The sequence below is a fragment of the Molothrus ater genome, chromosome 2 (genome assembly GCF_012460135.2).
Source record: "Molothrus ater isolate BHLD 08-10-18 breed brown headed cowbird chromosome 2, BPBGC_Mater_1.1, whole genome shotgun sequence".
Lineage (NCBI taxonomy): Eukaryota > Metazoa > Chordata > Aves > Passeriformes > Icteridae > Molothrus > Molothrus ater.
In genome coordinates, this window is record NC_050479.2 from 93528097 (window position 1) to 93554950 (window position 26854).

Here is a 26854-nt window from a genome sequence, read left to right on the forward strand (position 1 = left end):
ACACAGCCAAAGGGATGAAAAAACCAAGAAGCAGAAAAAAACCTGGTCAAAGGAGAAAGCAACACCTGGGCAATTTAAATGTGAGGGTTGGACAACCCAGGACCTCTACAGCCAAATTACTGTAATGGGGAATGTGTCATGTAAATGCCACCCAACTGTCACAGCCTGGCATCACTGTCCTTTTCCCAGTGGGGGAATCTCTATTTCCTGGTAGCCCCCAAGGACACACCTAACTGTGCCACTGCACAGGGCAGCATGTGCCTGCACCCAACACCAGGGCAGCAGCACGAGGCTGCACATGGCCAGGCTCAGCCTGGGCTGCAGGAGAGAGCCTGGCTGCAGCTCTGAAGGAGAGGTGGTCTCATCCTTGCTCACTGCTGGATCGTGAAAAACCAGGGCTTCCTATTTCTGGGTCTGCTCTGCCCTCACCTATGTGCTGCCTTCACTGCCTCTGTGTCATCTTCCACTGTCTCTCCTGCTGCCTATTTACAGTCCACTGGGGCAGAGACTTGAGACCTGCATACAAAGCAGGGGTATATTCTGTGAAAAGTTATAGCTAATTTTGTTTCTGGAAAATAACACTTAGAACAGTGTAAGCCTTGTTTCCAGTAGAGTACAGACTTTTCTTAAATGGTGTGAAATTAAATAAATCCAGAGCTGTGAGAAGCTCAGCACAAACAGTGGGCTAAGCAGAGGTACATCCCTGAGCACGAGGTGCAAGCAGGATGGGTGAACATGAACGTGAGTAGCATTTACATCACCTTTCCTATTTGAGACTGAAGAGAGCAATGGGTTATGAACCCTCCACCATCACCATCGTTCCCTTCCATGGTGCTGGGAGAGCCAGGAAATGCAGCGTGGAGGATCCCAGCAGAGCTGGAGGGGAGAGTGCCAGGGCAGTGGGTACCTCTGTGCTCTGTGGATATTAAGGTCAGTACTGAGCTTTACTGGCTGGTCACTGAGGTGGAAACAGGCCAGGTTTGTGGTGCTGTACAACAGCACACCCAGGTCTGAATGACAACAGCACTACCAGGTCTTCACCTCCGTGTGTGTGCCCTGAACACACCTGGAAAAGCTGTCTTTGCCTTTTCACCTCCAGCACCCTAAAGCTGAGGCTAAAAAGACAAGATAAACCCTGGCAAGAACAACTCTTCTTTTCATTAACATTTTAAATGGTTATTTTTAATGGTACATTTAACTAACACTAAGTTATCCATGGGAAGAGAATTTGGCTGTTAACACTGGCATCTGCTTAACAAACAAGCTTTGCATTTGGTGAGGCGTGAGCATAACACCAATAGTACTCCTTGCTAACAGCAGACTCATTAACATTAATTCCCGCTTTTACCACCATGAAGAGCTTTTTGTATCTGTAAGAACAATTATTAGATGTACCCTGTTATTCCTGCAAAATGTACACAGGAAATTATAAGCAATGATGCAGACCTACCAGTAAATGAGCATCTGAATTCTTAGCACTTACCATAACTCAAAATTTCCAGAAGAGTAGGAAAAGTGATGAGATGTTCTGGGGACTGTGCTCTTCATCTTTCCTCATGGAGGAACTTGAACTATGTTCAAGCACTGCTAAATTGCACTTGGAAATTAGTTAAGGGTTTTGGTACTCAAAGGCTATGGGAAAATGTGTGTCCATAAAAATATCTTGCAATTCAGCCAAGACTGGCATTGTCAGAATGGGCAAAGAGCCGGATTTATAAATTGCTATGGATAAACCACCAGAACTTAAGGTGCACCCTCACCAGTGCTGAGTACAGGGGGACAGTCACTGCCCTAGTCCTTCTGGCCACACTATTGCTGACACAGGCCAGGATGTCATTGGCCTTATGGGGGAACAAGCTGGCTCATGTTCAGCCACTGTAAACCAGCACAGGTCCTTCTCTGCTGGACAGCTTTCCAGCCACTCTTCCCCCAGGCCAGTTTTGCTGCATGGGGTTGTTGTGACTCAAGGGCAGGACTCAGAACTTGCCTCACTGAATCTCATGCTGTTGGTCTCAGCCTATCAATCCAGCCTGACCAGAATCCCTCTGCAGAGCTTCCTCCTCTCCAGCAGACCAGCACTGCCCCACTTAGTGTCATCTGCAAACTGACCGAGAGCAAGCTGAGCTTTCATCCAAGAGCTGGAAATTGCATTGATTTCCAGAGGAATATCTGTACCTAACACCTTTTTATTGGTCTGTTGTCTGTGTTATGAACTCTGTCCACACATGGCAGGTGTGGTATCTGTAGAAACTTGAGAACACGTTGGAGACTATGAGATTTACACAATGCTTTTTGATGTTTAATACTTTCAGAGTATATGGTTTGTAGGACATTTACTGCTTCCTCTTCAAAAGTGTCACCTTCCCAGTTCAGCTTAAAAATGGTGCATTGACCAGGAAACTAGAGGAATGAATGTTTGAGCCATTATCACAAAGAGGAAGGCTAATTGAAATGCTTAATAGAGTTGTCACACATTCCAATAACCTTGATGATAAATCTGATTTTAGGTCTTTTAAAAGATTACAAATTATTACAAAATGCTGACCAGGAATAATGTTACTCTGCCAGTAGAAAGCTAATCCAAAATTTTATACAGGGCTGGAGGGCAGCAAGACTTGGTTTGGAAATCACACCTCAGCATTGATCTGCTGCTGCCCCATTTTGTATCCAGATGTTTTTAGGTCTGTGCCCAGGATTCTAGGGTTGCAGTCACCTGATATCTGAGTTGACAGGATGCAGTACTTGCAGTGGGAGAGTTTGTGGAAGTCACTGGTAGAAGTGGATAATCTCACCTTCTTCTGCCAGCTCAGCACGTGAATCTGAATTTTCCATCTCTTGGAGCCCAGCCTCCCAGGCTGTTTCCTTAGCTTGCAACCCATTTTGCAACACAGTCCTCCCAGATGGAGAAATCACTCGTGGATCCGAGTCTATTGAGGATGCCACACAGACAGAGGGTCAGTGAGTATGCACAAGGCACTTGACACAAGCGTAAGAATCCAGCAGAGCTTCAGTCCCTCACAGTGCACTTGGCTCCCAGTCCTGGCCCTGTATTCCTGTAGGGAATATATTGTTCTCTGGCTGTGGCTTCAGATGGCACAAGTTGTGGGAAACAGGCACTGAGCAGTCATCTAGAGCACATGTGAGACTCTGGCAAGCTTGAGCTAAGACTGTGCATCCTCTTTGCAATGTGGTTTGGGAAGCCTGCTCAAATGAAGGCTGCCTTGCCTGCCTGTGGGTCCATCACCCGTTGCAGAGTGGCCTGAGAAGTTCCAGCCATGTAAAACCTCTCCCAGTCTCACTGGCTGCTGACTTGACCAGTTTGCATAAAGAGACAAGACAAGCCCCTTCCCAGCACCTGTGCTTGTGTGTTGGTCATCTGTCTAGTGAAGGGAGGGATGGGCTCTCCACATCTTTCCATGCACGATACTTTACTCAGCCTGAAATTCCTCCCACCACAGAGCCTCGCACACCTTCCGCACAGCCTCCTGCCTCTGATCAAAGCTCTTCCCCACGGCACAGCATGAAGATGTGCTGAGGTTCATTGCTGGAGGCAGTTGCTGGTGACAGCCCCTGCTGTCCCTCTCACTGTGTGGCAGAGCAGGAGCGCTGCTGCCGTTCCCACCCACAGCACGCAGTGGGAGTGAGCACAGAGCTCTTGAACAGTCTGCTCTTGCTGCTGGTGGTGCTGGGCTCTTCTGCGAGGATTTTCTGGGGCAGCTGTTGGCACAGCAGAGCTGCTGACAGGCATCAGGGCAAGCCACCCACGCTGCAGGATGGGGCTGCATCTGCCACAGCCCTGGTGCCCAGCACAAGGCGCGGTGTGAGCTCTCTGAGGGGGCAGATCGGGCACCAGAGCCCAGCCAGCCTGTCACTGCCAAGTGATCTGGCACTGAGCGGGCTCTGCAAGCATGGTCTGGGGCTGCTCTCTGCCTGAGGATGATAGAGTGGGGCATCCCCCTGGGGAGATGCACATCTTGGAGTGCTCGAAGACCAGAGGGCTGCGCAAAAGATGTGAGGATTTGTGCTGCTGGCTGCAGAGACGGATCCCCAGAGCGGGCTGAGGTGAGCACTCTCTGTGAGCCCGCAGCTGGGAGCCGGCTCCTGACTCCAAGCAAACCTCAATCAGCTTGAGGGCAAAGACCTCAAGAAGCTCAGAGGACATTTTCAATGCTGTCCAAACTCTTCCTCTTGTACTTGTTACTCCCATTACTAATTGAAATGGAAATATAGGAAGATATCAAACATCTCTTGCAAGGGGCTGTAACACTTGCAGATAAAAGTTTGCAAGTGCTCTAAAGCACCTCCCTAGCCCCTGCCCCAGGCAACTACCCCAGGCAGCAATGTGTCCTTGGGAACAGGAGGGATGGGGCATCCAGAGGCAGCTAGACCAGACTAACAGCATCTGATTGCCACTGAGTGATAGCCGAGTTAACAAACTGAGAGCTATTAAGGAGAATGACTTAAGAAAAGGGGGAAAAAGGCACTGGAGGCACTTTGTGCCTCTAATGATGGCTTTGATGTGGCAAATGAGGGAAAACTAGCACAGACAGACAAATGGAAACTCATTTCAAGAGGCACCAAATGAGACAAAATTGCAAAGAGAAGCTTAGAAGATTGATTTCATAGCAATGAAACTTTATCTCCCAAGGAGTCCCGTGTTCTCACCCACTCCCTTGCTCACTGTCTGTTCTCTGGGAGCTCTCTCTTCATACCCTTTTAGTGGTCCCCCTTGCTCTTATATAAATACTAGAGCTGCAAAAACAGTTATTCAGAACAGGAGTGTGAATTTGCTTTGATGCCATCCCCCCTCCCATCTTTTTAAATTTGTGTCTGCAGCAGTTTTTTACTGCATTGAAGGTGAACAGGAGCAGGAGGTCATCATTACCCTGGTAGCCAAAATCTGTTGTGTTCAGCTTTGCACAGCAGCCTGAGAAACTGGGATGGTCTGATCACAGCTAAGGTCAGGGAGGTTTGGCTTGGGACACAAGGAGAATGGCTGTGTGAGGTGGTTTTTGCTTGTATACCAGAGGGAACAGGTCTCTTCCTCAGCCAGTTGAACAATTTAAATAAATGAATTGCTGAATTCTGTTCATCTCCAAAGCATTGGCAATGCCATTGCATTCTTTTGCTTTGTGTCTGTGACATGTGGTTATTTGGTGGTCTTTTATCCTCTTTCCCTAAGAGACAAAAGCTTGTCAAGGATGGGAAGAGGTGCATGTCATGAGGAGGGAGCCCATCCACTGCCCCGTGCCTCCTTCTGCATCTGGTACCAACTCCAGGGTCACCTGTGAACAAGGAACAAGGCTTGACAGCCAGGCCAGGGTGTTGTCTTCAGTCAAAGCAACACAGCAATTTAGGGAGTGGGAAGTCTACAGCCTGGGACTCTCACTGTGGCAGCAGTTTCTGTCCAGTGCTTACAAACAGTAGGGATTCATTCCAGGGGTAGACTCATATCTGCCTAAAGTCCTTATTGACACCTTCTGAGCTAACTGTGCCAGATTTGACTCATTGCCCTGGATTAAGCCTCACTTTCAAAGTTTGGCACCAGCTTGGAGTGAGAGGTTACTCAATGGGGAATCAGGCACAAATGTTTGGGGGTTTTTTGCCTTATATGCACATTACCAATGTCTGTGGATCACTCTAAGAGGAAGAGCACAGGGACACTGTTTGTGCTCACCATCATCTCTGTCATGTGAAAAGGTCTCTGTCATTACTGTGCAATTTTGATTCTCAGCACAGACACCTTCTTTAGGACCATGCACCCATATGGTGAAAATCAGCACTGATGTCCCAACACCAGTGAGTCTCCTGGGCTGGAGACAGGTGAGCTCCTCTCCCATGGCAGAGTTATTAGACACAGAACCCACCAAACAGAAGGGATTCACCCGTGTCACATAATGATGGGCCTCTGTGTTTGATACGTGCCACAGAGGCAAAGGACAGGAGTGACATATATGCTGGAAACTTGAAGTCCCTCTGTTCTAAAATGGCAATCTTACCTCAGAAACTTAATTTGCAGAGCAGCCCTAAATAGCTGAGCTGCCCTTTGTACGGCAGCCCTTGTGAAAGGCTGTCTGGGCTGTCACTGATCTGTGCACACCCTGTGTTTGCAGTGGGACCCTGGTGCTGGGCTCACTGGTCCCTCTGATGCTGGTTGCACATCCACATCCCTCCAATGCCAGCAAATCACCACGGGCAAACCCATCAGAGGCATGGGCAGTGGCTGAGTCTCACCCAGTGACTGGCAGGTACCAGGCTGCTCTAGTAACTCCCTTTTAATGAGTAAATTACCTAAATCAAAATCAGCCTCCAGATACTTCGCAAATAAAGACTAAAGAAGTGTTTGACAGGTGCTCAGCTCCCTTCTTCTCTGCTCTTGTCCTCTTGCTTCTCTGTTTTCCAAATCTCCTTTCCACCTTTATTGGCATGAGGTGTGGCTACTTTCCTTGCTGGGTTAGTGTTTGTCTCTCCCCTTTCTGTTTCTCATGCATGAGTTTGTCGAGCAAGCACAAGCCATTTGGCCCACATTGATTATTTATGAAGGTGGGAACCTTTTATCTCGGCTGCTTAGTAACTTAACTCTGGTGTAGAGAGGCTGCCTGCAAGCAGCTGCACGTCTTGCAGGAGCTGGGAGACAGGGAAGGAGGCTGAGGTGTTTCAGCATCTGAGAGGAAGGGTGTGGATAAGGGAGACAAATAGGGCTGAACCCACTCTGAAGGGTGATTTATCTATAATGCCGCCATAAAGTAGGGTTAAAATGACACCTTTGGGATTTGATAGTGCTTTGCGTTCACCTTGCAGAGTTCCTAAGAAAATATCAGTAAAAAATGAGGCCCATTATTATAAATTCCAAAAGGAAGGGATGAAATTTTCAGGAATGAGTGTAAAGAGAACATGGCACCTCTGCTTTTGTACCTGCAGATACCTCACTGTTGCCTGGGTGCTAGCTGTACAGTCTGACTTCTGTGAGTGAGGGCAAAGCCAAAAAGAACAAAAGATTTCCAGTTCAAGCCAGGCTTAGTGGGAGAGGTGTTGCAACCCTCTGGTGAGACTGCATACCGTGATTTCTGCAAAACCAGGCAAGTCACGCACTCGTAATGGGTCACTGGGACGTGGTCAGGTGGAAACAGAAAATGTGTTTGCCTCCTCAGCTCCCCCCCTTTCCTAGCCCAGATTTTTGTGTTTTCTCTCTTCTCGTTGCCTATCTGCTCACAGTGCACTTCATTAGTCTGGAAGATGGGGAAGAAATACATCTGGCCAAATGTTCACAAAGACATTTGCAGAGGGTCACCCATATGAAATGCACTGTTGGGAAGATCCATTCTCAGGATCCAACATACAAATACAAGGCTGGCAGCCTGGAAAGGTGTTGTCCCTTTCCTGTATGCATAAGTATGCAGGAAGGCAAATTCATTGTGTGTTGGAAACTGCTCTAGAGCAAAACAAATAGATCAACACCAAAGGACAGGAGCTGAACTATTTTATGAATGGAGCTGTTATTAGAGTGCACTGCAAACAGGATAATGGAATATCAGCTGAAATTTCATTTTACTGTTGCTACTAAATCAAAATCCTGCACCGAGTTTAATATAGTTCTCCTAAAAATTTCCTGTCACTTCTGCTCTTCCCTTCATCCAGCAACAGCTGAACATGTCAGATTCCAATCTGTCCCATGGCTTAAAAGAAAAAAAGTTGTATGGAAAAAATATTTTATGGGAACATAAATTTAAATGCTGCTCCAGTATCAGTGCCTTTCAGAGAGAGCATGTTACAGGAGCTGCTTTTGAGGTGACCAGCCAGAACAGAGTATGGGTAATGTGAGGAAAGGAGGAGGACACCCTGCCCCCTTCTTCAGCTGCCTGTTGTCAGGATGTTCCAGGATATTCTCTGGTGGGATAAAAATGGGACAAGGGCAGGGTGTATCTGGGAGGCATCCACAGTCAGCCAAGTGAGTGCACACAGGCACCATGGGTCCTGAGCCTCATTCAGCAAAGCACAGGTCCCAAGGATCCCTGCCATCCTTCATGGCTCTCTCCACCACAAGCAGGGCAGGAGGCATAGCTGTGGAGGGAGGCTGATGTCTCTGTGGCAGGGACACAGTGAGCTCCCAGACCCAGCTGTGAGAGGAGGAGGCTCAGCTCTTGGGGTCCCTCTCAGCTGAGCCAATACCCGAGTGCAAGCACCAGGAGCGGGTTCTGCTTCTCCCCCAGCCGCTGAGCGAGGCTTTCTGAGGCTGCCTGAACAAAAGGCAAATCGAATTTTCCCCTCCAGCAGTCTCAGCGGCAGCAGAAAGCAGGGCTGAGCTGATCTGAGCAGTGCACCGATGCTTTGCTGTGGCTGCCATGGAGCCTGCAGGGCTCTCTGGCTGCCCCATCCCCAAAACCTGCTGCTGCCTCTGACTCCCCTGTTCCCCAGCAGGGAGCAAGGCGTGCATTCCCAGCCACTGATTCAGCAGTGCTTTGCCTTCCCTCTGTCAAGGCCGCCTAAAATCCTCATTTTCCTTTCCTATTAGACCAGCTAGTGTGTCACCAGGTGGCAAAGGCTGCCCAGTGCAGGTGTCTGTGTCACTGTAGTGCCGGTGGAATGGCAGTGGCATTCAAACCTGGATATTAACAGAAGCCTAAGGGGTGACTGGCTGTGCCCGTGGGCAGTGCCAAGGCTCTGGGCACAGCTCAGCTGCACAGAGCAGCTACTGATGAGCAGCTGGGTGAGCTAAAAAGGTGTTTCTACTTTAAAATTTGATCTTACGAGCTGTCTGGGGATGAACGTAAAGAAAGTCCTACCCTACATGTGCAGAGTTTTCTGTGACAAGTGTATTCCGAGCCGCAGGGACAGGATGCGCTATTTAGGGAAAGGCAGAGGCAGGCAGCACATCATGCGGGAACGTGCTATCCCCAGGCATTCCACTCAGCGGAGCTCACCTACAGACACGCCCCCTGAGAAACCTCTTCCCTGGTGGGTGTTTGCTTACACAGGCATTCCCCAGAGATCGTCCCTAGAGACAGTTTTAGCCTGAGAGGAGAGCTGTCTTCATGGCATGTATTTTTAACAAGGCTTAAAGGTATGTGTTATTCCCATCCCCTTCCCTGCAGAATAAATACTTCGGGGCAGAGCAGTTACTGATCTGATCTCCCCGAAATCCTGAGAGATTAGCTCAGTTGTGTGTTCTGTCACAGCCTCTTCACAGAGTCCTGCTGCCCAACCAGGAGGAAGGTGCCACGAAATGTCTGGAGGGTCTAAGCCTTCACAGCCCTCTGTTGTCATAATTATCCTTCCTACGGTGCTCCAGGGGTCGTGCAGATAACACTGATAAGAGCACTGACAGCTCCCAGGTGCAGGGTGATAGGAATGCTGTGATGCCGAGGCTGGCAGACTTCTGAGATCTGGGGACATCACCAGCGACCTGAGACAGTCCTTAGGTCCTGGCAATACTAACACCAAACCTGAACAGCTAGAGCTGGCCACTGGGCATCCAAATGATGCTGGAGCATCTTATTTACTTGTAATGGCCACCAACAGCCAAGTGCCTGTGTGAGCAAAGGCCTAACATACACAGGGTCTTGAATAGCTAATGAATTGGGATGTGGAAGATTGGGCAAAACTGTTAAAATTTCCCTTTATGAACAGAGAAGAAAACCCACATCTCCTTGTGTAAACATGCCTCGGTGGAGAATTGAGCCTGTGTTTGTGAACTCCCCCCTTGCTTCAGATCAAAATGCTGGTTTGATGATGCCTCTGTGACACCAGGATTTGTATTTTAAATGGAAATTTCTTGTCATGTGATGACAAGCACAGCAGAGACAGAAAAGGGTTCCCTGGTTCTGGGCTCTGTGATTCCCAAGCTCCACAAATAGGCAGTAAATTATTACAGTCACATTGAAGTGTGACCTTAATAGCCCTAAATGCTTCCAGTGTGTATAACAATGTGATAGGATCATCATGTGGGTTTTGCTGGTGCAGTGCCACAGGGAAGGAAATGAAGTCAGCTACAGTTGTCTGAAGAGTCCAAACCTTGTCAGACTCACAGATGGTAACTACAGAGTGATGAGGGGAAGCCTGAATCTTTCTTCTGTCTGTGCTTAGCACCTCTGTGAAATCACCTGAGAGGTTACATGAGAGATTGTTTGCTGTGGGGCTGATAGAAAGTGCACTGACTAAAAGCAAAGACGTGACCGTGATCTTTGTAGATGCCCACAGCCTCAGTCCAGGAGATTCTTCAGAAAAGTTTAGAAGAGCCATGAATTGTGCTCTTTCTTACAGGAAGTGCACTTTGCTTCAGAAAGTTCTTTCTTTCCTTACCTCAGCAGTGTGTTTTCTGACTGCCTCAGCTAAGCCAAGCAGTCCTTCATTTCTTTAGGAAGTGCCTATCTGCTGAGTACCCAAGATGTGCCAGGCTGCAACCCATGGATGGCAAAACCTCATAGTTCCACAGTTTTTGGTACTTGATCCTTGATTTTTGTCTTTTCTACAGAGAAAGTTGATAGACTATGGACCTGGCTGTTTAAATCTCTGATCTGGCCTGGTTACAACTGGGATCATTCACATCTCTATCCTGCGTGGAGGGACTGCTGCAAAAAATCAGAGGTAGCCAAGTCTCACCCTGAGACATTCTCAGTGTCTGCTCATGCCCTGCTGCTGCTTTACAAATGTCTCTCTTCTCTCCTGGAAAGAAATAAGTAACCAGACAACCTAGCAGCTCAGATGTGAGGGCGTGAGGTCTTGATCAGGAGCCGTGTGTGGCAGTGGAGGAAAAACGTGGAGCTCATTCATGGAGATGCTGCATGGAGCTGCCCTGGAAGAGCCTGTGGGCGTTTGCTGAATGCTTTGTAATTAAGCTGATTCTGGGCATGCTGATTATAATTTCAGGGAGATGTGGAACATCCTGCAAATACTTGCATAAACATCTGATTCCCAGGACACACTCAAGCAGGCGTCTGTATGGGTGTACGGGAGGGAAGGGGAAGCAGCCTGACTAGTGAATGTTTTGAGAGCAAGAATAAATAGGTGCTGTTGCACCTGTGACATTGTTTTGGTTTTTAATCCAGCGGGGAGGAACCACAGGAAATGGTACATTTATAATCTTGCCTTCTGTCTCTGTCAGCCAGAGTGAACAACTCATTAGGATGAAGATTTTGCTCTTTTTGTTCATCACAGCAATAATGCAGAGAGAAGCCAAGTGAACTTGGAAGACCATTGTTGAGCATCTCTTGTACTTTTTGCAGGAATAGCACTGATGGAGGACTACTCTGTTTTCCTAGAGCACTATCCAGGTTCTACTGTTGTCCATGGAGTCCTTGATAAAAATTTTCTTAGGACTTTAAACTGCATGGTTTAGGACTGTGACTGCTGCAAAAAAAGTTTGACTCTGGAGAAAAGTTCTGAGAGTTGCACCTGTCCCCACCCCCAAAATCATAGAACCATAGAATGTTTTGGGATGGAAGGCACCTTAAAGATCATCTAGTTCAACCCCCCCTGCCATGAGCAGGGACACCTTTCTCTAGAATCCTAGAGATACTTGGCTGTAGACTTTGGTGGGGGTATATCAGTTAGACTATTAAAGCCCTGGTTTAGTACCTAACAGGTCTGGAAAATGCTCTGAGATCCCACCTGCCCTGATCTTTTGGGACATTTCATACCCCATAAAGAGTGCAATTGCACTATTTTTTACAACCTTTCTCCAAACTTCCCAGCAGGATCCTTGCTGTGCCAAGTACTGCAGACTGCATGGGGCATCCATAATCCAGCCTCTGTGCTTCTGTGCTGTCTCATGGAAGCTCTGGACTTTCCCTGTATCCTAGCACAGCATTGGTGCTGAGGTGAGGAGCGAACTAATTGCCTCCAGGCTTTTTTGTCAGCCTGTGCCATTCTTACAGAGCTCTTGGCCTTGCACATTATGAAGACCGGCAGGGAGGCAGACGTGGGTGTATCTGTGTGTCAGGGTGGGGGCAGCAGCTCCAGACAGTGCTCTGCTTAATTGGTTTCCTTCCTTTCCCACTATTAATCACCTCCCTGTGCGTGCTGCCCAGGGCTCATTTCCAGTCATTTTGCAGGCCTAGTGAGAGGCCATGGAGCAGCCCAGGAGTGGGTTGCTTCTCAGCAGTCCCTGGGCAGAGGCACAGGTCCCTTTTTCTGTCTCCCTGACTCCAGAGCAGCCTACTTTCCACCCAGTCCCCCTTCGATGCTCGTTAATGGAGAAGGAGGTGAGCATGAAATGGACTGCTAAAACCTATGAATATTTCAGAGGAAAAAGTCAAGGGACTCCATTAAATCCTGTTCAGTTTCTGCAAATGGAGCTGGGGGACGGGTGTGCTGCTTAATGAGAAACTCCAGTGCCATGTGACTGCATGATGCTTCCCAAAGCCTCCCTTTTGCAGCATCCCCATAGAGTCACCAACACTGCTGCCATCCTCTCCTTTCCCAGACAAGTCAAACATCTCTGCTGTCAGCTGTGCTGCCTGCTGCCTCAGCCTGCCCCTACATACCCCCCAATATTTACCACCCAGTTGTCCTCAGCTGTACCTCTTCCCCCATCACACTCTTAGCATGAGGCACCCCCCTGAGCTGCCCAGCATCCCAATGTCCCACAGCAGCCCACCAGCTATAAGCACACTGTTTACCTTCCCAGCATTTCCAGCATCCTTCCCAGCTCACCTTCTATCTTCCCCCAGCCCCTTCCCAAGTCCCCATTCTCATCACAGCCTCCTCCAGACAGCTGCTGTCCCCCCAGCAGCAAACAGCGAGAGCAGAGGCAGCTTTCAGAGCAACAGACAGAGCCTGACAGCCCCATATGTTTCAACAGAGACAGTTCCTCCCTCTAATGGGCCCAGAGGAGCACGGCTTTCAAAGGATTCAGCGTGGAAGTGACAGCCTGGAAAGTCTTATTAATGGCCTGTGCGCCAGCAAGGGCTGCAAGCAGCACCTGCCAGCAGCCCAGTGGGCACAGCCAGGCAGAGCCAGCCCTCCCCAGCCAGCAGCACCCTGCCACAGCCCAGGCCCTGGGGCAAGCAGAACCCTTCTCTGGGCTGGTGATTGCCCTTTGGCTTTTTTCTAGAGACCAGTCAGCATGTGAGGTCTTCCCAGACCATGCAGCCTGCATTGCACCCTGTTCTCCCAGCCCTGACTGCCAAACGTGCCCTGTGGAGGGTCTGGCACCAGGCTTGGCTGTCATGCAGGGAGAAGAGCCTGGAGGAGACGACGCACAGCTGTAGGTCTTCTCTCTCCTTGCTTCTGTGAAGCAGCGGAGTCAAGGAAGTCAAAGTGACAGCATGCAGGAACTGCTCATCCTTTTGCTAGGTGCTGCCATTCAAACAGGAATTATCTTCTGGTCTTTAAGTGACTTCTTAAGAAAGTGACCTGTCATCACTCACAGAGCTGCCCCTCAGAGATATCTTCTCCAGGAACATTGGCCTACCCCATCCAAAAGCTCAAGGTGTCTCTGCTGTTAGACACCAGCACCCCCTTAGGCCACCAGGACGTGTGGCAGTTTCTTAGCTTTCATTCTGTTTTTTCTAAATCACTCAGGTCTGCCTCAGAAGGAAAGAGACCCAAGAAGGAGAGATTCAGGACCTGGGCAAACAGAAGGAAGGAGCCGCTGTACCACAGCACCCACAGTGAAATCATCTCCTCACTTAAACAATGAGCTGCTGCACAGACAGGTGTTGAATGAGGCTTCATTGAAATTTAAGCCACAGACTGTACACAGATAAATGGGCAAGGATGGGGACATCCAGTGTAGAGGGGGAAACGGAACCCTCTCCATTAGACCTCACCTCCAGTGAGAGAAACTGTTTTCCCTCTCTGGCTCAGGGTCCTAAGGATGGCCACAAAACCCTTCAGAAGATGACTGTCTCAAGGTAAGAAAAGCATAATTATGGGCTCAGCAGAGAGAGGCCTCACCAGTAGTTATCAGTTCACCCCAATTAACTCTTCCTCGTTATGCAGCCACAGATGACCTGTACCACCCTTCCTCTCTCTCACCACAGATAATGAAGCTTCTCTCTCTCTTGGTTTAGCATCCACCCATTGCTCCTGAAATGCTAATTACATTTTACTCATAACTTGCTTAATCAACTACCATAATTAAATTAAGCAGTGCCTTTCTAGCTATATACAGCTTGTAGTTTGGGCTGTGAGCTGATGCATTTGCAGAGACCCAAGTGCTCCAGTCTGTCTGGTACAAGCTACCACCTCTCTGCAAACCCTGCCTCTCAGCCAGAGTGCTGTTCCTCTGAGACAAATGGGCTTTCACTTCCTTGCTTCTCTTATTATTGATGTTCACAGTTTAATGCCAAGCTGGAGGAAAAGTATTTCCTCTTTAATATATAAAAGTGGCCTTTCATGGAGAAAAGTAATTTCATTTTTAATAAACAAAAGTGATCTTAGGTACAAAAGTGCATCATTTCCTTTCACTTTTTCTGCTCATCTTCAACAAGGGAGTAGCCCTGTTCAGACTTGATGCCAGCTCTGTATACCAGTTAAAAGGGACAAAGTGTTGCAGATTGGGAGACTGTAAATGTCCATTACAGAGGGCTTCATATCCCCTCCTGGGTAAAGGAAAGCAGACTTAGAAATCTGAGTGATTCTATGAGAAACAATGGTCTTTTGCCTGCAACCTCACTAGAGCAATAAAGGTGGCAAGTGTGCTGTGAAGGTGTTGGCATTGTCAAAAAACAGGAAAACCTAAAGTTCCTGTTGCTGTTTCCCCAAGGAAAGGAGGTCTTCCCCAGCCCAGAGTGGGCTAAGCCAGGGGAACACCAAAGGGATGGGAAACACTTTGCTCATTCAGAAACTGGGGGAAGTTTGCTCTTGTAGTCCATGGATGTGGCAAGATATCCAAAGGGAGTTCACCTGGGCAAGTGGAGGAGGTTGAACACCCAAGGTTGAGTCATGGGTCCCTTTTCTACAATTCAGGCAGAAAGTTTATTTCTTCTCGCAGTGGCATGAATATGACTCTGGAATTGTGCAGGACAAACTTTGTGTGCCTTGTTAGAAAGTCTCAGGTGGAGATTTACATTAGGCAGAATTTTACATTCAGCTGACACACATGCCCTGGACCAACTGTTCAGCTCCTGCCCTCCCCCTCTGCTGTGCAGCAGATAAAAGAGTGCAAGGCAGCCTTGCTACCTCAAGACAACCATTTACTTGGAGAGAGGTCCTTGAGTGTCCTTTCAGAGGTGTTCTGCCCCACAGAAGCAAAACCAATCTGCCAGGGCTGATCCCTGCAATCTAGTGATGTGGCTAATTGAAACCACTTGATTTGGAATGCTTAATATTTGTTTGCACACAAGACATAGTCCACGCCTTTTTTGGAGAAGCCACGAAGCAACTGATGATTATATACAAGAATACAGACATCTAATTGTGTCATTTGTAAATTGGCACTTTGTCCAGAACCCATGTGAGGTGCTGAGGTCTGCTCTGTTTCCCAGGCAGCTCCTTGGAGCCTCATCAGGAATTTTCTGGGCCCTTGCTAAGCCAGCTGCTGTATTTCATAGATGAGTTGCAAGTGATTTCTAAACAGTGGTTGTAAAGCTTCCTGGGATGAATAGATGTGACAAAAATGCTTGATTTCAGCTCTGCTCTTGAGCTGCTGTCAGATACAGCTCAGGATTAAGTCCGAAGCCTAGCACAGCCCAGGCAACAATTCCTACTCTGTTCTTATATCATTGCATTTGGCACAAACTTGATACTGAGAGAAATAATTGGTGGGGCTTCTTGGCTGCTGAAATACATATTTCTGTCTCAAAAAACTTCTGGTGTTTCCCAGTGAGCTACTGAAGATTTAAATCCAATGAGGAATTTGATATCTTTAGATAAGCTTGCACAAAGTTGCCTAACTTCTTTCCACTGAGGGTGGCAGAGCACTGGAACAGCTGCCCAGGGAGGTCATGGCTCTCCCTCTCTGATGATATTCTGGCTTCTGTGTCACCTGCTCTAGGTGACCCTGGCTTGGTAGAGGGGTTGGCCTGGATGATCCCCAGAGGTCCAACCATTACTGGTTGGTAACCCCCATTCCCATTTCTACATCCAAGCAGATTCCCTGACTCAGAACATCCCAGGCCCAGATATTGCCATGGACATTTTACAGCTTTGTGGTGCCCAAGCACAGCGTTTCTCAGTTCAGCCTTTTCCAGGCAGTTTCCAGGCAATGCCCAGACAGCCACAGGCCTTTCTTGGGTCAGAGCATCTGTGGGGATGTCTGTGTCACGTTATATAAAAACCCAGGACTTTGGTGACCACATCATCCATCAGGCTAGTTAGATATTCTGCCTCAAGGGATATTAAGCACAATAAAAGCATACTGGCCTGTATGGCTTTTTACTTCACCATTTCAATGTAACATAGCTTTTTACCCAGACAGAATAAGTAGAAAGCATTTTTTCCACAGTAGTCAGACTTGACTGAGAAGGTCAAAGGAGAATGAAATTAGATTTTTTTGTAAAATATCTAAGCCCTACACAAGGGAGAAATTTCTGTTCCAGGAGCAAATAATTGCACACAACTACACGAATCTATAAGTGAGAGACTTTATTTGAACCAATTTTTCAAATACAGACATCTGTATTATTCTCACTTCTCGGGAATGTTTTCTGCTCATTTTTGAAGCTTGCAACCTTAGGACAATATTCAGGACATATGTGTACATTAGATCTCTGCAGATGGACACATTCATAATGCACAAGTACAATGAGTGAGAGACTCTTTCCAGATCCTCACACAAGAGCATCGGAAATGGGCCGCTCTAATTGTCAAGTTCTGCTCTTTTTAGCTTCCAGACACGTCACAGTTCTTGATACTCTCTAGGCTGTAGCCACCTTCTTCAGGCCCTGATTTATTACTGTGTTACTTCAGCTGTATGCCAGTGGAACTCCTCAAAATAGGGCTTAGGTGATGCACAGGGATTTGCTTTATTTATTGGGAACAGGCATGAGCAGAAAAACCAAGCTATTGGGTGAACAGTTCACCTGGGATTTTCTTTTGTGAGAGTAGTCTAGGTCTCAGGCTGGGATTTCTGGATTTTTAGAAGTGACCAGTGGTTCTGGGTGTGTAATACATGAATCTTGATGTTCAGAGCATACAGGGGACCTGTGGCTTGGACCCCAGTGAGGTGTCTCTCAAGTTGGGCACTCCAGATGTGAGCCACTGGGGTCACTAGCCTGTTCTGCAAATCTCGACCTTCACCTCTTCTTCCAAGTATTGCTCAACAGAAGAATGTAGTAATAAAGCATTGTAGGTAAGAATGCAGGCTCGCACATGACCTGAGATCAACACCCTGAAAAATGGATAGAGGGTAGCGCTTTCAGGACCACCTAAATGACTCATGATCTTCAGTTCCATTTTGGGAAATTACTGGAGAATTTCGGGCCTGAGACCCCCAAATGCGCCGCAGAGAGGAGTTTGGACATCCTTCAGCATCTGGGCCTTAGGAACTTGCATCTCTTTGAAAGCCAGTGAAATGTGTGCTCTCAAGTGCCCATGTCAGTTAGGTTATTCTGAAAACTGTACCCTATATACATATAGGTAGATAAGGGGCAGACTTTCACAGGCACAAGTGGCAGTTAAACATGTAACTCCCATTGATTTTTTTTCCCCCTCGGGGACCTGGAAAATCCCCCCCCGAGGAGTTGAATCCTCCTCTCGCATTATTTTCACACCAGATTAACACCACTGCTTTCAGTGGAGCGACTCCTGAGTTACCCCAGTGTGAGCGAGAGGAGAACCAGTCCTGAGGTGCTCTAAATATCCAGTGAAAGTGCTAATGTGGCAATGCAGAAAAGCAGGGAATCTGAGCACAGGCCTGGAAGAGGACCCCCAGCATCACCTGTGGTGCCGCTGACCTGCAGGTGACCACCAAGCAGACTCCTTAGCCAAGAGGAACCACAAAAACATTCATTCAAACCCTTCCTTCCATCTCTGCAAACCACAGCCACTCCATTTCCTTCCTAAGACACCTATGACAAACAGCAGACCTTCAGTATGAAAACTCACAAGTGCTAGTTTGCTGTTTGGACACCACAGGAAAAAAGAAATAACTCCTGTGGGAGTTTGGTATGAATTCTCTCTTCCTTTTTTTCTTCTTTCCTTTTTTTCTAAATTCCTCTCCATCACTCATGGCTATTTCTTTCATCTAGAGTAATATGTTTCCCAAGCAATGCTGTTTATGTGGTCACCACAAGTGAGCTCCTTCTGGCTAAAGCTTCTCATGAGGCTGCATTAGGGCTTAGGATTGGAAAACACTGGGTCTGAAGGGATCTCAGCAGGATGCCCTTCCCCTCCCTTTGGAATGTGATTCACAGAAAAGCTCCTTGGCTGATGCAACTATTGCAAGGGTTGTGGGGTTTCATCTGCTATCAGTACAGACAATCAGAATGGCACAAGCATTGCAAAGCAGACCAAATTCATGCTTACAATCTACTGCATTGGTGGGGAGTTTATGTTGGAATTTTTTTCACTTCTTCAATGCTTAGTCTAGTGAAATGTAGTAGTGAAATATCAAGAGCTACAGCTGGTAGGAGCATTCAGGATAGCTGTGGGTCACTAGTGTATCTTACGACAGGCACATGGAAAAAGCCCCTCTAGGACTCTGAATTTCCACTGCACTGCATGGTGAGGTCAGGCACCATATTCCCAGTGTGAGTCACTCTGACATGCCCTGCCCTTTTCTTACACAAAATAACAACCACAGGCACCTCCAGGCAAACCTATATCCTCTTCAGGGAGAGAGAATTAGATACATACTCCCTGGGGAATTCCTGTAGGTTGTTATGGCAGGAGTAGTAGAAAAGCTTCAACTACTCTGCTGATGACTCTTTGCCCCACTCTTTTCTTCTGGGACCTCCTGCTTCTTCTGCTTTCAGCTGACTTGATGTCCTGCTAGAAAAATCATTCCTCAAATACCCTTGTTCTCTTTCCAGTTTCCGTCCCATGCTGCATCCTTTATAGTGTTTCCTTTTAGCCTTTGAAAACCTAGCTGAAGAGGCAACTCAAGGAAATCCGAATGCTTTTCTCTGCTCTCTTCCTGTACCCTGAAGACAGCCCAGCTTCCTATACAAATCTTGTGTATTACACATTAAACCACTGCCTGCTCAAGGCAGGGTTTGTCTCTGTGCTCTCTCTCTCACGCTCTCTTTGCCCTGACTCTCTGGCAGGATCAGGACACGGTACAATAATAAAGATAGGGAGTGCTTGGTTACAGCCAGTAATTTTAAACTGGAACCAAGGGAGAGGAATTAGTATTTAAATTATTTCGGTTTGCAGTTGGTAACCACATATCCTGTTCTCTTTGTGGGGGGAAAAAACCAAAACACAAAACCCAACCCTTTGTTCTCTAAGCAACATGGCAAAGTGTGTTCTTACAAACGGTGACAAAACACGCGCGATGCCCCAACCATCAGCCAAAGGGGAGGCAACATGCGAAATACAAAGGTAAAACATCCCTGGGGGGAGAAAGTTGTTTCATTTTTTGAGGAGGGAGGAAGGCCTGTGTCCAGGAAGACATGAGAAGTGGTTTTCTTTTCCTTATAAAGTTAAAAGTAGTAATAGCAAAGTGGAGGCAAGATGAAAACTTTGGGGTCTGAAATCAGAAGAGCGGGAAGCCGCATGGTCTTTGCAGAAACAGGCAAGAAAGAAAACCTTTTAAAATGGTCATGACAGGAGATAAGGCCAAACAAAAAACATGGCCCCTCCTTCCTGCCTCCTCCCAAACACCTCTCCCACAAATCCTGAGAGCTGAACCTCAGTTTTCTCAACTTGGTGCTAGAGACACGGGGTGTCTGCAGTGTCTGCACTGGGCTGGGCCCCTTGTGTGCTACAAACAGCAAACATATTGTACACCTCTCCTCCCTAGGCCTCAGCCCTGTGTCCCTCAGAGCTCTCCCTCCCAACACCATCCACACCCCGCTGCTGCCGTGGCAGGCACGGGCTGGGTGGTGAGACCTGACATACGGTCCAAGCAATGCCTGATGTCTGCGCTACATTTGCTGAATTGAGGTCAGGCTGGAAGGTGTCTCAGGGTTTACCACCCATCATGACATGGGAATATTAGCATATATATCATTTATGAAGTATGACACAATACCTATCTGTCAGTCAGCCCATCTTTCTACCTATTTAGTCTGTCTAATCTACTTTAGCTATCTACGTTTCACTATCTCTATCAATCGTCTATTGCTCCATATTATCTAATTTCTTCCTGTCTCTCTCTCATCTTTTGCACTCTAATCTTTCTTTCTCTAGCTATACTCCCCTCTCTCTCCCTATCATCCATCTATCCACTCAAAAATCTTTTCCCCCCTCATCTCTCTAATCCCTGTTTTTAAAAATCTTTGTCCAATCTATCTCCCACTCTCTCTTTCCCTCTCTTTAGAAAAAACCCTCCCTATCTCTCTCTCTCTTATTTCTACAGAATGCCAGGAAGCACATGGAAATGAATCCTGACGTGTTTTGATGGCACTTCCAGTGAGCAGTCTACGTTCAAAGTGATCATTTCTGAGGAGACAGTGTTCATCTTTTCTCCCTATTTCCAACAAAGAGATGGAGAACAAAGGAGTAGGACAAGGAGTGCCAGCCAGCCCTCTGAAGGCCATGGGGCTGCCACTCCAAGAAACATCAGCCACCAAAGGACGTTGGAGCTGTCAGCATTCCCATCTTTTGGTCTTCCTGCTGTGAGGACAATTTAATCCTGGTCCTGCAGCATCACACAGCTATGCTGCAGGGTACTCTGGCTGTCATTGCCAATGAGGCCAGGAAACCATACAGGATCTGCTGGGAAACCACATTAAAAAAATCAGGGCAGTGAAAGAGCAGTAATTAGCTTTTATGAAAGCCCAGATATTACTAAATGTATTTTAACTGCTTTCTCTCACAGCTCATAAACACAGCAGCAGACCCAGATGGCTGCACAAGCTCAGGATTTGGTGTCTGTCAGTGTTCCACTAGGACAGGCTGGGTGGCACCAGAGAACAGCCCCACAACCTGTGGGAAGCAGTGGCGGAGATTTAGGAGGTGGGGCTCTGCCCACAGCCATAAATGACAGCTGAAAGCCTTGGCCCTCATTAGAGCTGGGTGAAACACCCTGGGTTCAGCAGGAGCAGGAATGAGGTATTTCTCAAAGTGCCACCAACTGGCTCCTAGGCCACCAGGCCTTGTCCTGCCCGTGTGCCTATTTATTCAATAAATATTGAATAATAAATGGCCCAATTCATTATGCCAAACAGAACAGTTTTGGGGGGTCACACTATGCTTCTCAAGGACTTCAACTCCAGCCCAATGGGATGAGCATGATCCTACTGTGGTGAGAAGATGAGGTCCTAGGGTCCAGTCTCCTCACAGCCCTTGGCACACCCCTTGGCAGGGGTTAGACCTTGGGCATCGATCAAAGCTGGTCCCTCTACAGGCTCATATCTCCAAGGTCAGCATAGTTCCCCAAATCAGGGCCTGGAGGTCTCCTAGAGGCATGCTTTCAATGATCTTTCCTAAACCTGGTCTTGCTACTTTCATCATTTCTGTTAGTCAGTGCTAACATCTCGCTCAAAATCCAAGCCTGCTCCCCTTAAAATCCCCTCAGCAGTGCCAAGGAGAGCAGTCAGTCACTGACTTGTGGCCAAGGAGCACAGCTGGGCCACACAAGAAGTGGCCCACCAAAGACCACAGTTCAGCAGGATGTACGGCAGCATAGAAATGCGACACGGTGGTATTAATGATAATTATTCTCATTTATTATAATTATTGTTCAGTTTGAAAAAGGAGCCTGGAGCCAAGTATTACGCTAATTGGCACATTTTCTAGTTGTTATTTTAGTTCTGAAAACAAACTGGGGTTTAGTATTCTTTTTTGTTCATTTGTTTGTTGTGTTTGGTCTTTTGTTTGTTTTTTCTTTCGTTCATTCCATCACATTGAAAAAGGAAGAAAAGAATCTTTTTTTCCCCCTTCTTTTGTTTTAACTCACTCGGTAAGTCTGGACTCCTCAGATGAACGTAACATTGCACACACACACACTTGGAGAAGAGAGAGAGGAGAGAGAGAGAGAGAGAGCGAGCGCTCGCAGTGGGCAGACAGACACACGCACGCGCCAGGTCAAAGAACTCTGATACAGTGCAAGAATTTTCCCAAAATGATTGGATCATCATTACCAAAAACTTGCCATAACAACACCAAGAAACAAAGAAATGTTTAAGCCACACTGTTTGACTGGGATTTTTCCTGCTTTTTTTTTTCTTTAAATGTTTGCCACACAGAGAGAAAAAGGGTTTAAGTGGTAATGGGAGAGGGACAGACACAGGCTCACAGATGTGAGCAGGAAGGGGGAAATCGAGATTGGGGTGGGAAGGAAGGATAGAGGATAGGGGGAGGGAGGGAGGGGCAGTGGGGAGTCATTTCTTAATGTTCAGGCATTTTCTTGGTCCGCCTTGCTCTCTTCTTCTTTCACCTCTTCCTGCTGGGCACTTTCAGTAGGTTTGGTTTCTTCTACAGCATCTAGTGGGGAAAGAGATGGTCCAGCGTTAGTCAGCCATGATCTAGAGCATCCTGCATGTGCACACAGCTTGATGGACTGCATAGCTTCAGGCTTCCCTCTCTCCAAAGTCACCCAGGTCTCAGAGTCCCTGGAATTTCTGCCACATGAAAAGAACATGCCAAGGTTCAGCCCAGCAGGCAAATATGTAGCTCTCACAAAACACCTTCAGCCAGAAAGCATGTGCCACTGGAAGGAGCTGCCTTGCTCACTTCTGATGCCCCAGACAACTACTGTTCATTTCGTTAGGGGCACTGATTAGACTCCTGGCTTATCAGCTAGATCACACACCCTTTTACAGAACCCACTGACTGTACCAATCACTGTGCCCCAATTACAATATGGATACTCCCAGACAAGACTTAAAGAGAGTCACAAAGAACAAACTATACACATTTGAAGCCTGCAAGACCCAGAGGGAAAAAATTTATACCTTGTAACTCAGACTTCTCTCACACTCAACAGAGATCTAGAGAAATGTCTGTAGCCTTCAAGAATGGGAGCCTTCATCCAGAGGCTGCCACATCTCTCCAGTTTTCTAGTCTCTCCTTTCAAAAGCAAAGCTGCCCTGGGGGAAGCACTGAGTATAACTGGGAGCTAGCTCTGCCTGTCAGTCAGACACCTTGTTCTGGCAAACCATTCACATGAGAAGTTAAAACTACTGCTAGGAGCTGTCCCCCAATGAGCTAGACAGAGGATCAGAACCCAGGAGAAGGCAGAGGCAGCCAGTAGGAACAAGGCAAATGAAAGGCATGTCCCTCAAGCTGGAGTGATCTCACTCCTGGGTTCATCTGGCCCATGCCTCCTTCATTGCAGCAGGATGGATTTAATTGTCTTGGAGTTTCTCCTGCCCAGCTCTGACCAGGGTACACTAACATGTCCCCAGCCTCTTTCAGAAACGGTGCATGTACTGTGTGGATTGCTTTTTACAGGACAAAGTGGTGGACCCAGGGCTGCAGAGCTGTAAGACAGAATAATGCACAAGGGCCTTAGTGCACTGTAGTGACTGGTCTGCTCCATTGCCATCTCTCCCTTTACCTCACTGGGTCCCAGTCCCACACATACAGAGCCCAAGGAGAGGTCAAGCAAGCAGCAATCCAGACTTGGGATAAAGAACAGGGGAAAGAAACACTTGGGATACAGGGAACAGGGAAAAGAAACAAGCACTGAAGGAGGAGGGAGTGATGTGGGACAGACCACATGTCATTGGTATGACACATACTGTACCCATCTCTTTCAGAGAGCACTGTGGGTTCCTTGCACAGTTCCTGTCATCTCTGATGGGCTATCAAACTACATTGTACCAGTGAATAAAATGAGCCAGGGGCTGCTCCCTGGCCCCAAGGCTGACTGGCATCACCAGCTTATGTCCATATGGCTAAACTCTCTTCTTCTCCAGAACAGGGTAGCTGTGTCTGGGGCCTGTCTGATGCAAAGCTGCTTGGTGTACACAAAAATCACACCAGGACCTGTGCTCTCAGCCTAACAATGAGGATGTTCAGTAGCCAGTGTTTAGTTTGTGAGAAGTAGCATCCTCATACCCATGTTTCAGGAGAATGCTAACTGGGATGTGAAAATTTCCTTACTGACACCATTCATGCATTTTGGCCTGGTTCATTTGATGCCATCAGATGGCAGACTTGTATTTGCTTCTGGCAGTAGGTGCTACATTCTTATTTCCCTCGTCCCCTCAGCTCTTTTAGCCTAGGTTTTAAACATGTTACTAAGCACCACTTCCTTATGAATCACCTTTAAGTTGTGTGCAACTTTCCATTCTGAATCATCTTCATTAAAGGCTCTGCTTCTGGACCTTCAAATATTTTAATCTTAGTAAATTCTGACTGCTGATTTTATGGAAGGAAAAATTTCTGTGGGAACATCCCCACAGCCTCAGCCTCTGCATCTGCAAACCTCCTGTCAGCAAAAACATCTGTGGACTTTCCTTCCCTTGACACAGAACAGCTAAGCACGATGCTATTCAAGGACTCCATCTATATCTGGTACAGCTACCACCACAGACCAGAGACAAAATAGGCTACTGATTAAAATAGGATCATAACAAGTATCATTGGGAGGTAAAGCTTGGCCTACTTTTTTAATTTTCCTGAATGACTTGATCACTGGGAGGGAAGAGAGTCCCTTTAATGCTGCTCTTCAAGGCATTCATAGCAGGAGACACATTGACTTACGAAGCTGAGAGTAGAATCCCAGTGTGCAACCATCTACCCCTAAATATGAGTGAAAAGATTATTGTTAGCCAGCAGCAAAGTCTGATTTCTTGCATGGCTCTGACAGATTCTAGTAAGGCAGAATTTCTGGGGTTTTCTCACATAAATGGAAGATGAATGAAAGAGCAACAAAGAGACATAACGTGGCTTCAGGAGCCCAAGTCTGACACTGCTTTTCATTGTGTTTAAAACTTTTTGTGTCTTCCTATCAAAAAATATGCACAGGTTTTAGCCAGCAGTCTCACAGCCCCCTCAGGACAGGACAACAGACAGGCACATAACACAGCAAGCACAGGGATGGACAGAGAGTCACTGGGAGTCCTGCTCATCTGCTGTGCTACCAAGTCACACAGATGCCCTGGTTAATCAGCAGCTGAAAGTGGGGTCCAGCTCCTACAGTGATGAGCTCTTGACAGCACTCCAGGAAGGATGGACAGCAAATCTGCTCACACTCAAGGTGGAGGAGCTGGCAGTGATGTTGGTTAGCTCTCAGTGTTCCCATGCTGCCCTTGCTCTTAGAATAAGCAGGCAAGTTGAAACACAATTTTCTGCCATGTTCTATTCCCTGTTAACTCACCACAGTGGCAAATCTATATTCCAGGGAGTACCCATGGCGCCTAGAGATCCCTGGCTGGCAGAGGAACTGCACAGAGGTGCCTCTCTGTCCCCAGTATGGTTCTCTGGGGAGCAGATAGTGGCAGGCTGATGACTCTCTGCTGAAGAAGACCAGAGACTGCACTGATTTCTGCCATGGATGAAATAGACTGGACTAACAAGGACCATGGAGCAGCAGGAACAATTTAAGGTCACTTCATCACACATTTAAGTCAACAGAGAGGGATCATACAACTCAAATGCTGCACTGTGCATATTCCAAGTATAAACAAGAACTCTAGCTTTTTGAATAAGAATAAGAATTCTCACACAAAATTCAGTGAATCACTCTCCCTCTCTTCTCTTGAAAAGCTTTAAGGGGAAAGAGTCTGTGTATGGCTACACCCTGTTAAGCTATGTCTTATTTCCTAGAAGCTTTACCAGTGCTTCATTGATCTTTGGGATGAGGGAAAAGAAGCAACCTGGTGTTATGATGTAGTAATTAACTGTACCAAGAAGCAATATCATGAAGGAAAAAATAATTCAGCATAAAAAAAAAGAAAAAAAAGAAAGAAAAAAAGTCAAGCAGTGGCACTGCTGAACCACAGCAGTAAAAAGAAGAGGATTCACTCTGCACAGTGGGGGCAATGCACCACAACCCCAGTGACATCAGGGCCAGTTAACAGCAGCTTCTGATTCACCTTTCTGAGGAAAGGTGAGACATTTCATCTGACTCACCAGTTTGTTTGATGCAGGCTATTTCTGCAGCATGTTTTCTGGGCTTTCTCCAGCCTTGTTTTCAGTGTCCCAGCAAAGGAGGGCAGGGTATCCCCAGGGAGATTGCAGATAACTGTCCTGGGCATTCCATACATCAGAGAGGCCATCTCTTACACTGCTTTTTACCCAGTATTAGTCTTGATTTTCCATTTTTTTGAACTCTGGGATATTGTACCTTTGGGTTTGCAGAGGACAAATACCATTATACAGCCAGAACTGCACAGTTTGGGCATTTTTTCATTCACTTTGTACTTTGTTGCAAAGGTGACAAAAAAGTGGTTGAGAATTCAGGCCATCCCCTGCTTGAGGAACAAAAGCATTTCCTCCTGGGTAGCCAAACTTCTACCTGTCTAAAGCTGCCTCTCTTCTGAACATGTCAGCACTGTGAGATCTCCTCCTGCCTACACAATCAGAGCCCCCTGTGTCCACTTGCAAGGGACAGAACAAGCAGGAAGCAATGAGCTCTTTCTTCAGGTGGCCCTGGACTGGGGCAGCATCAATGTGCATGTGGTGACATCATGAAATGAGAAAGCTGAAGTCAGAGTAGATGGACATCTCACCTAACTCCAGATACCTACAAAGAGATATCTTCAGCTGATCTTCTCATCCTCTCCTCCCTTCCTAATTAGTGGAAATAAATAGGACATTTCTAAGAGTCTCTTAACCTGTCTTATTTGGATGCCTACTTTAGGACAAATTGCAGCCTGGGAATATCTACACCTGCACCAAGCCAAGGTGGAGACAT

The 26854-nt window shown here is 47.2% G+C and overlaps 1 protein-coding gene across 1 annotated transcript in view; it reads right to left on the reverse strand.

The window, feature by feature from the left end:
* Positions 1–16512: 16512 nt before the first annotated feature.
* GAP43 (growth associated protein 43) overlaps positions 16513–26854 on the reverse strand; it is a 58037-nt gene continuing 47695 nt past the window's right edge. Inside the window, exon 3 of the mRNA XM_036392278.2 lies at positions 16513–22473. Coding sequence (XP_036248171.1) covers positions 22385–22473 — 89 coding nt within the window. The 3' untranslated portion in view covers positions 16513–22384. The remainder of the gene's footprint in view (positions 22474–26854) is intronic.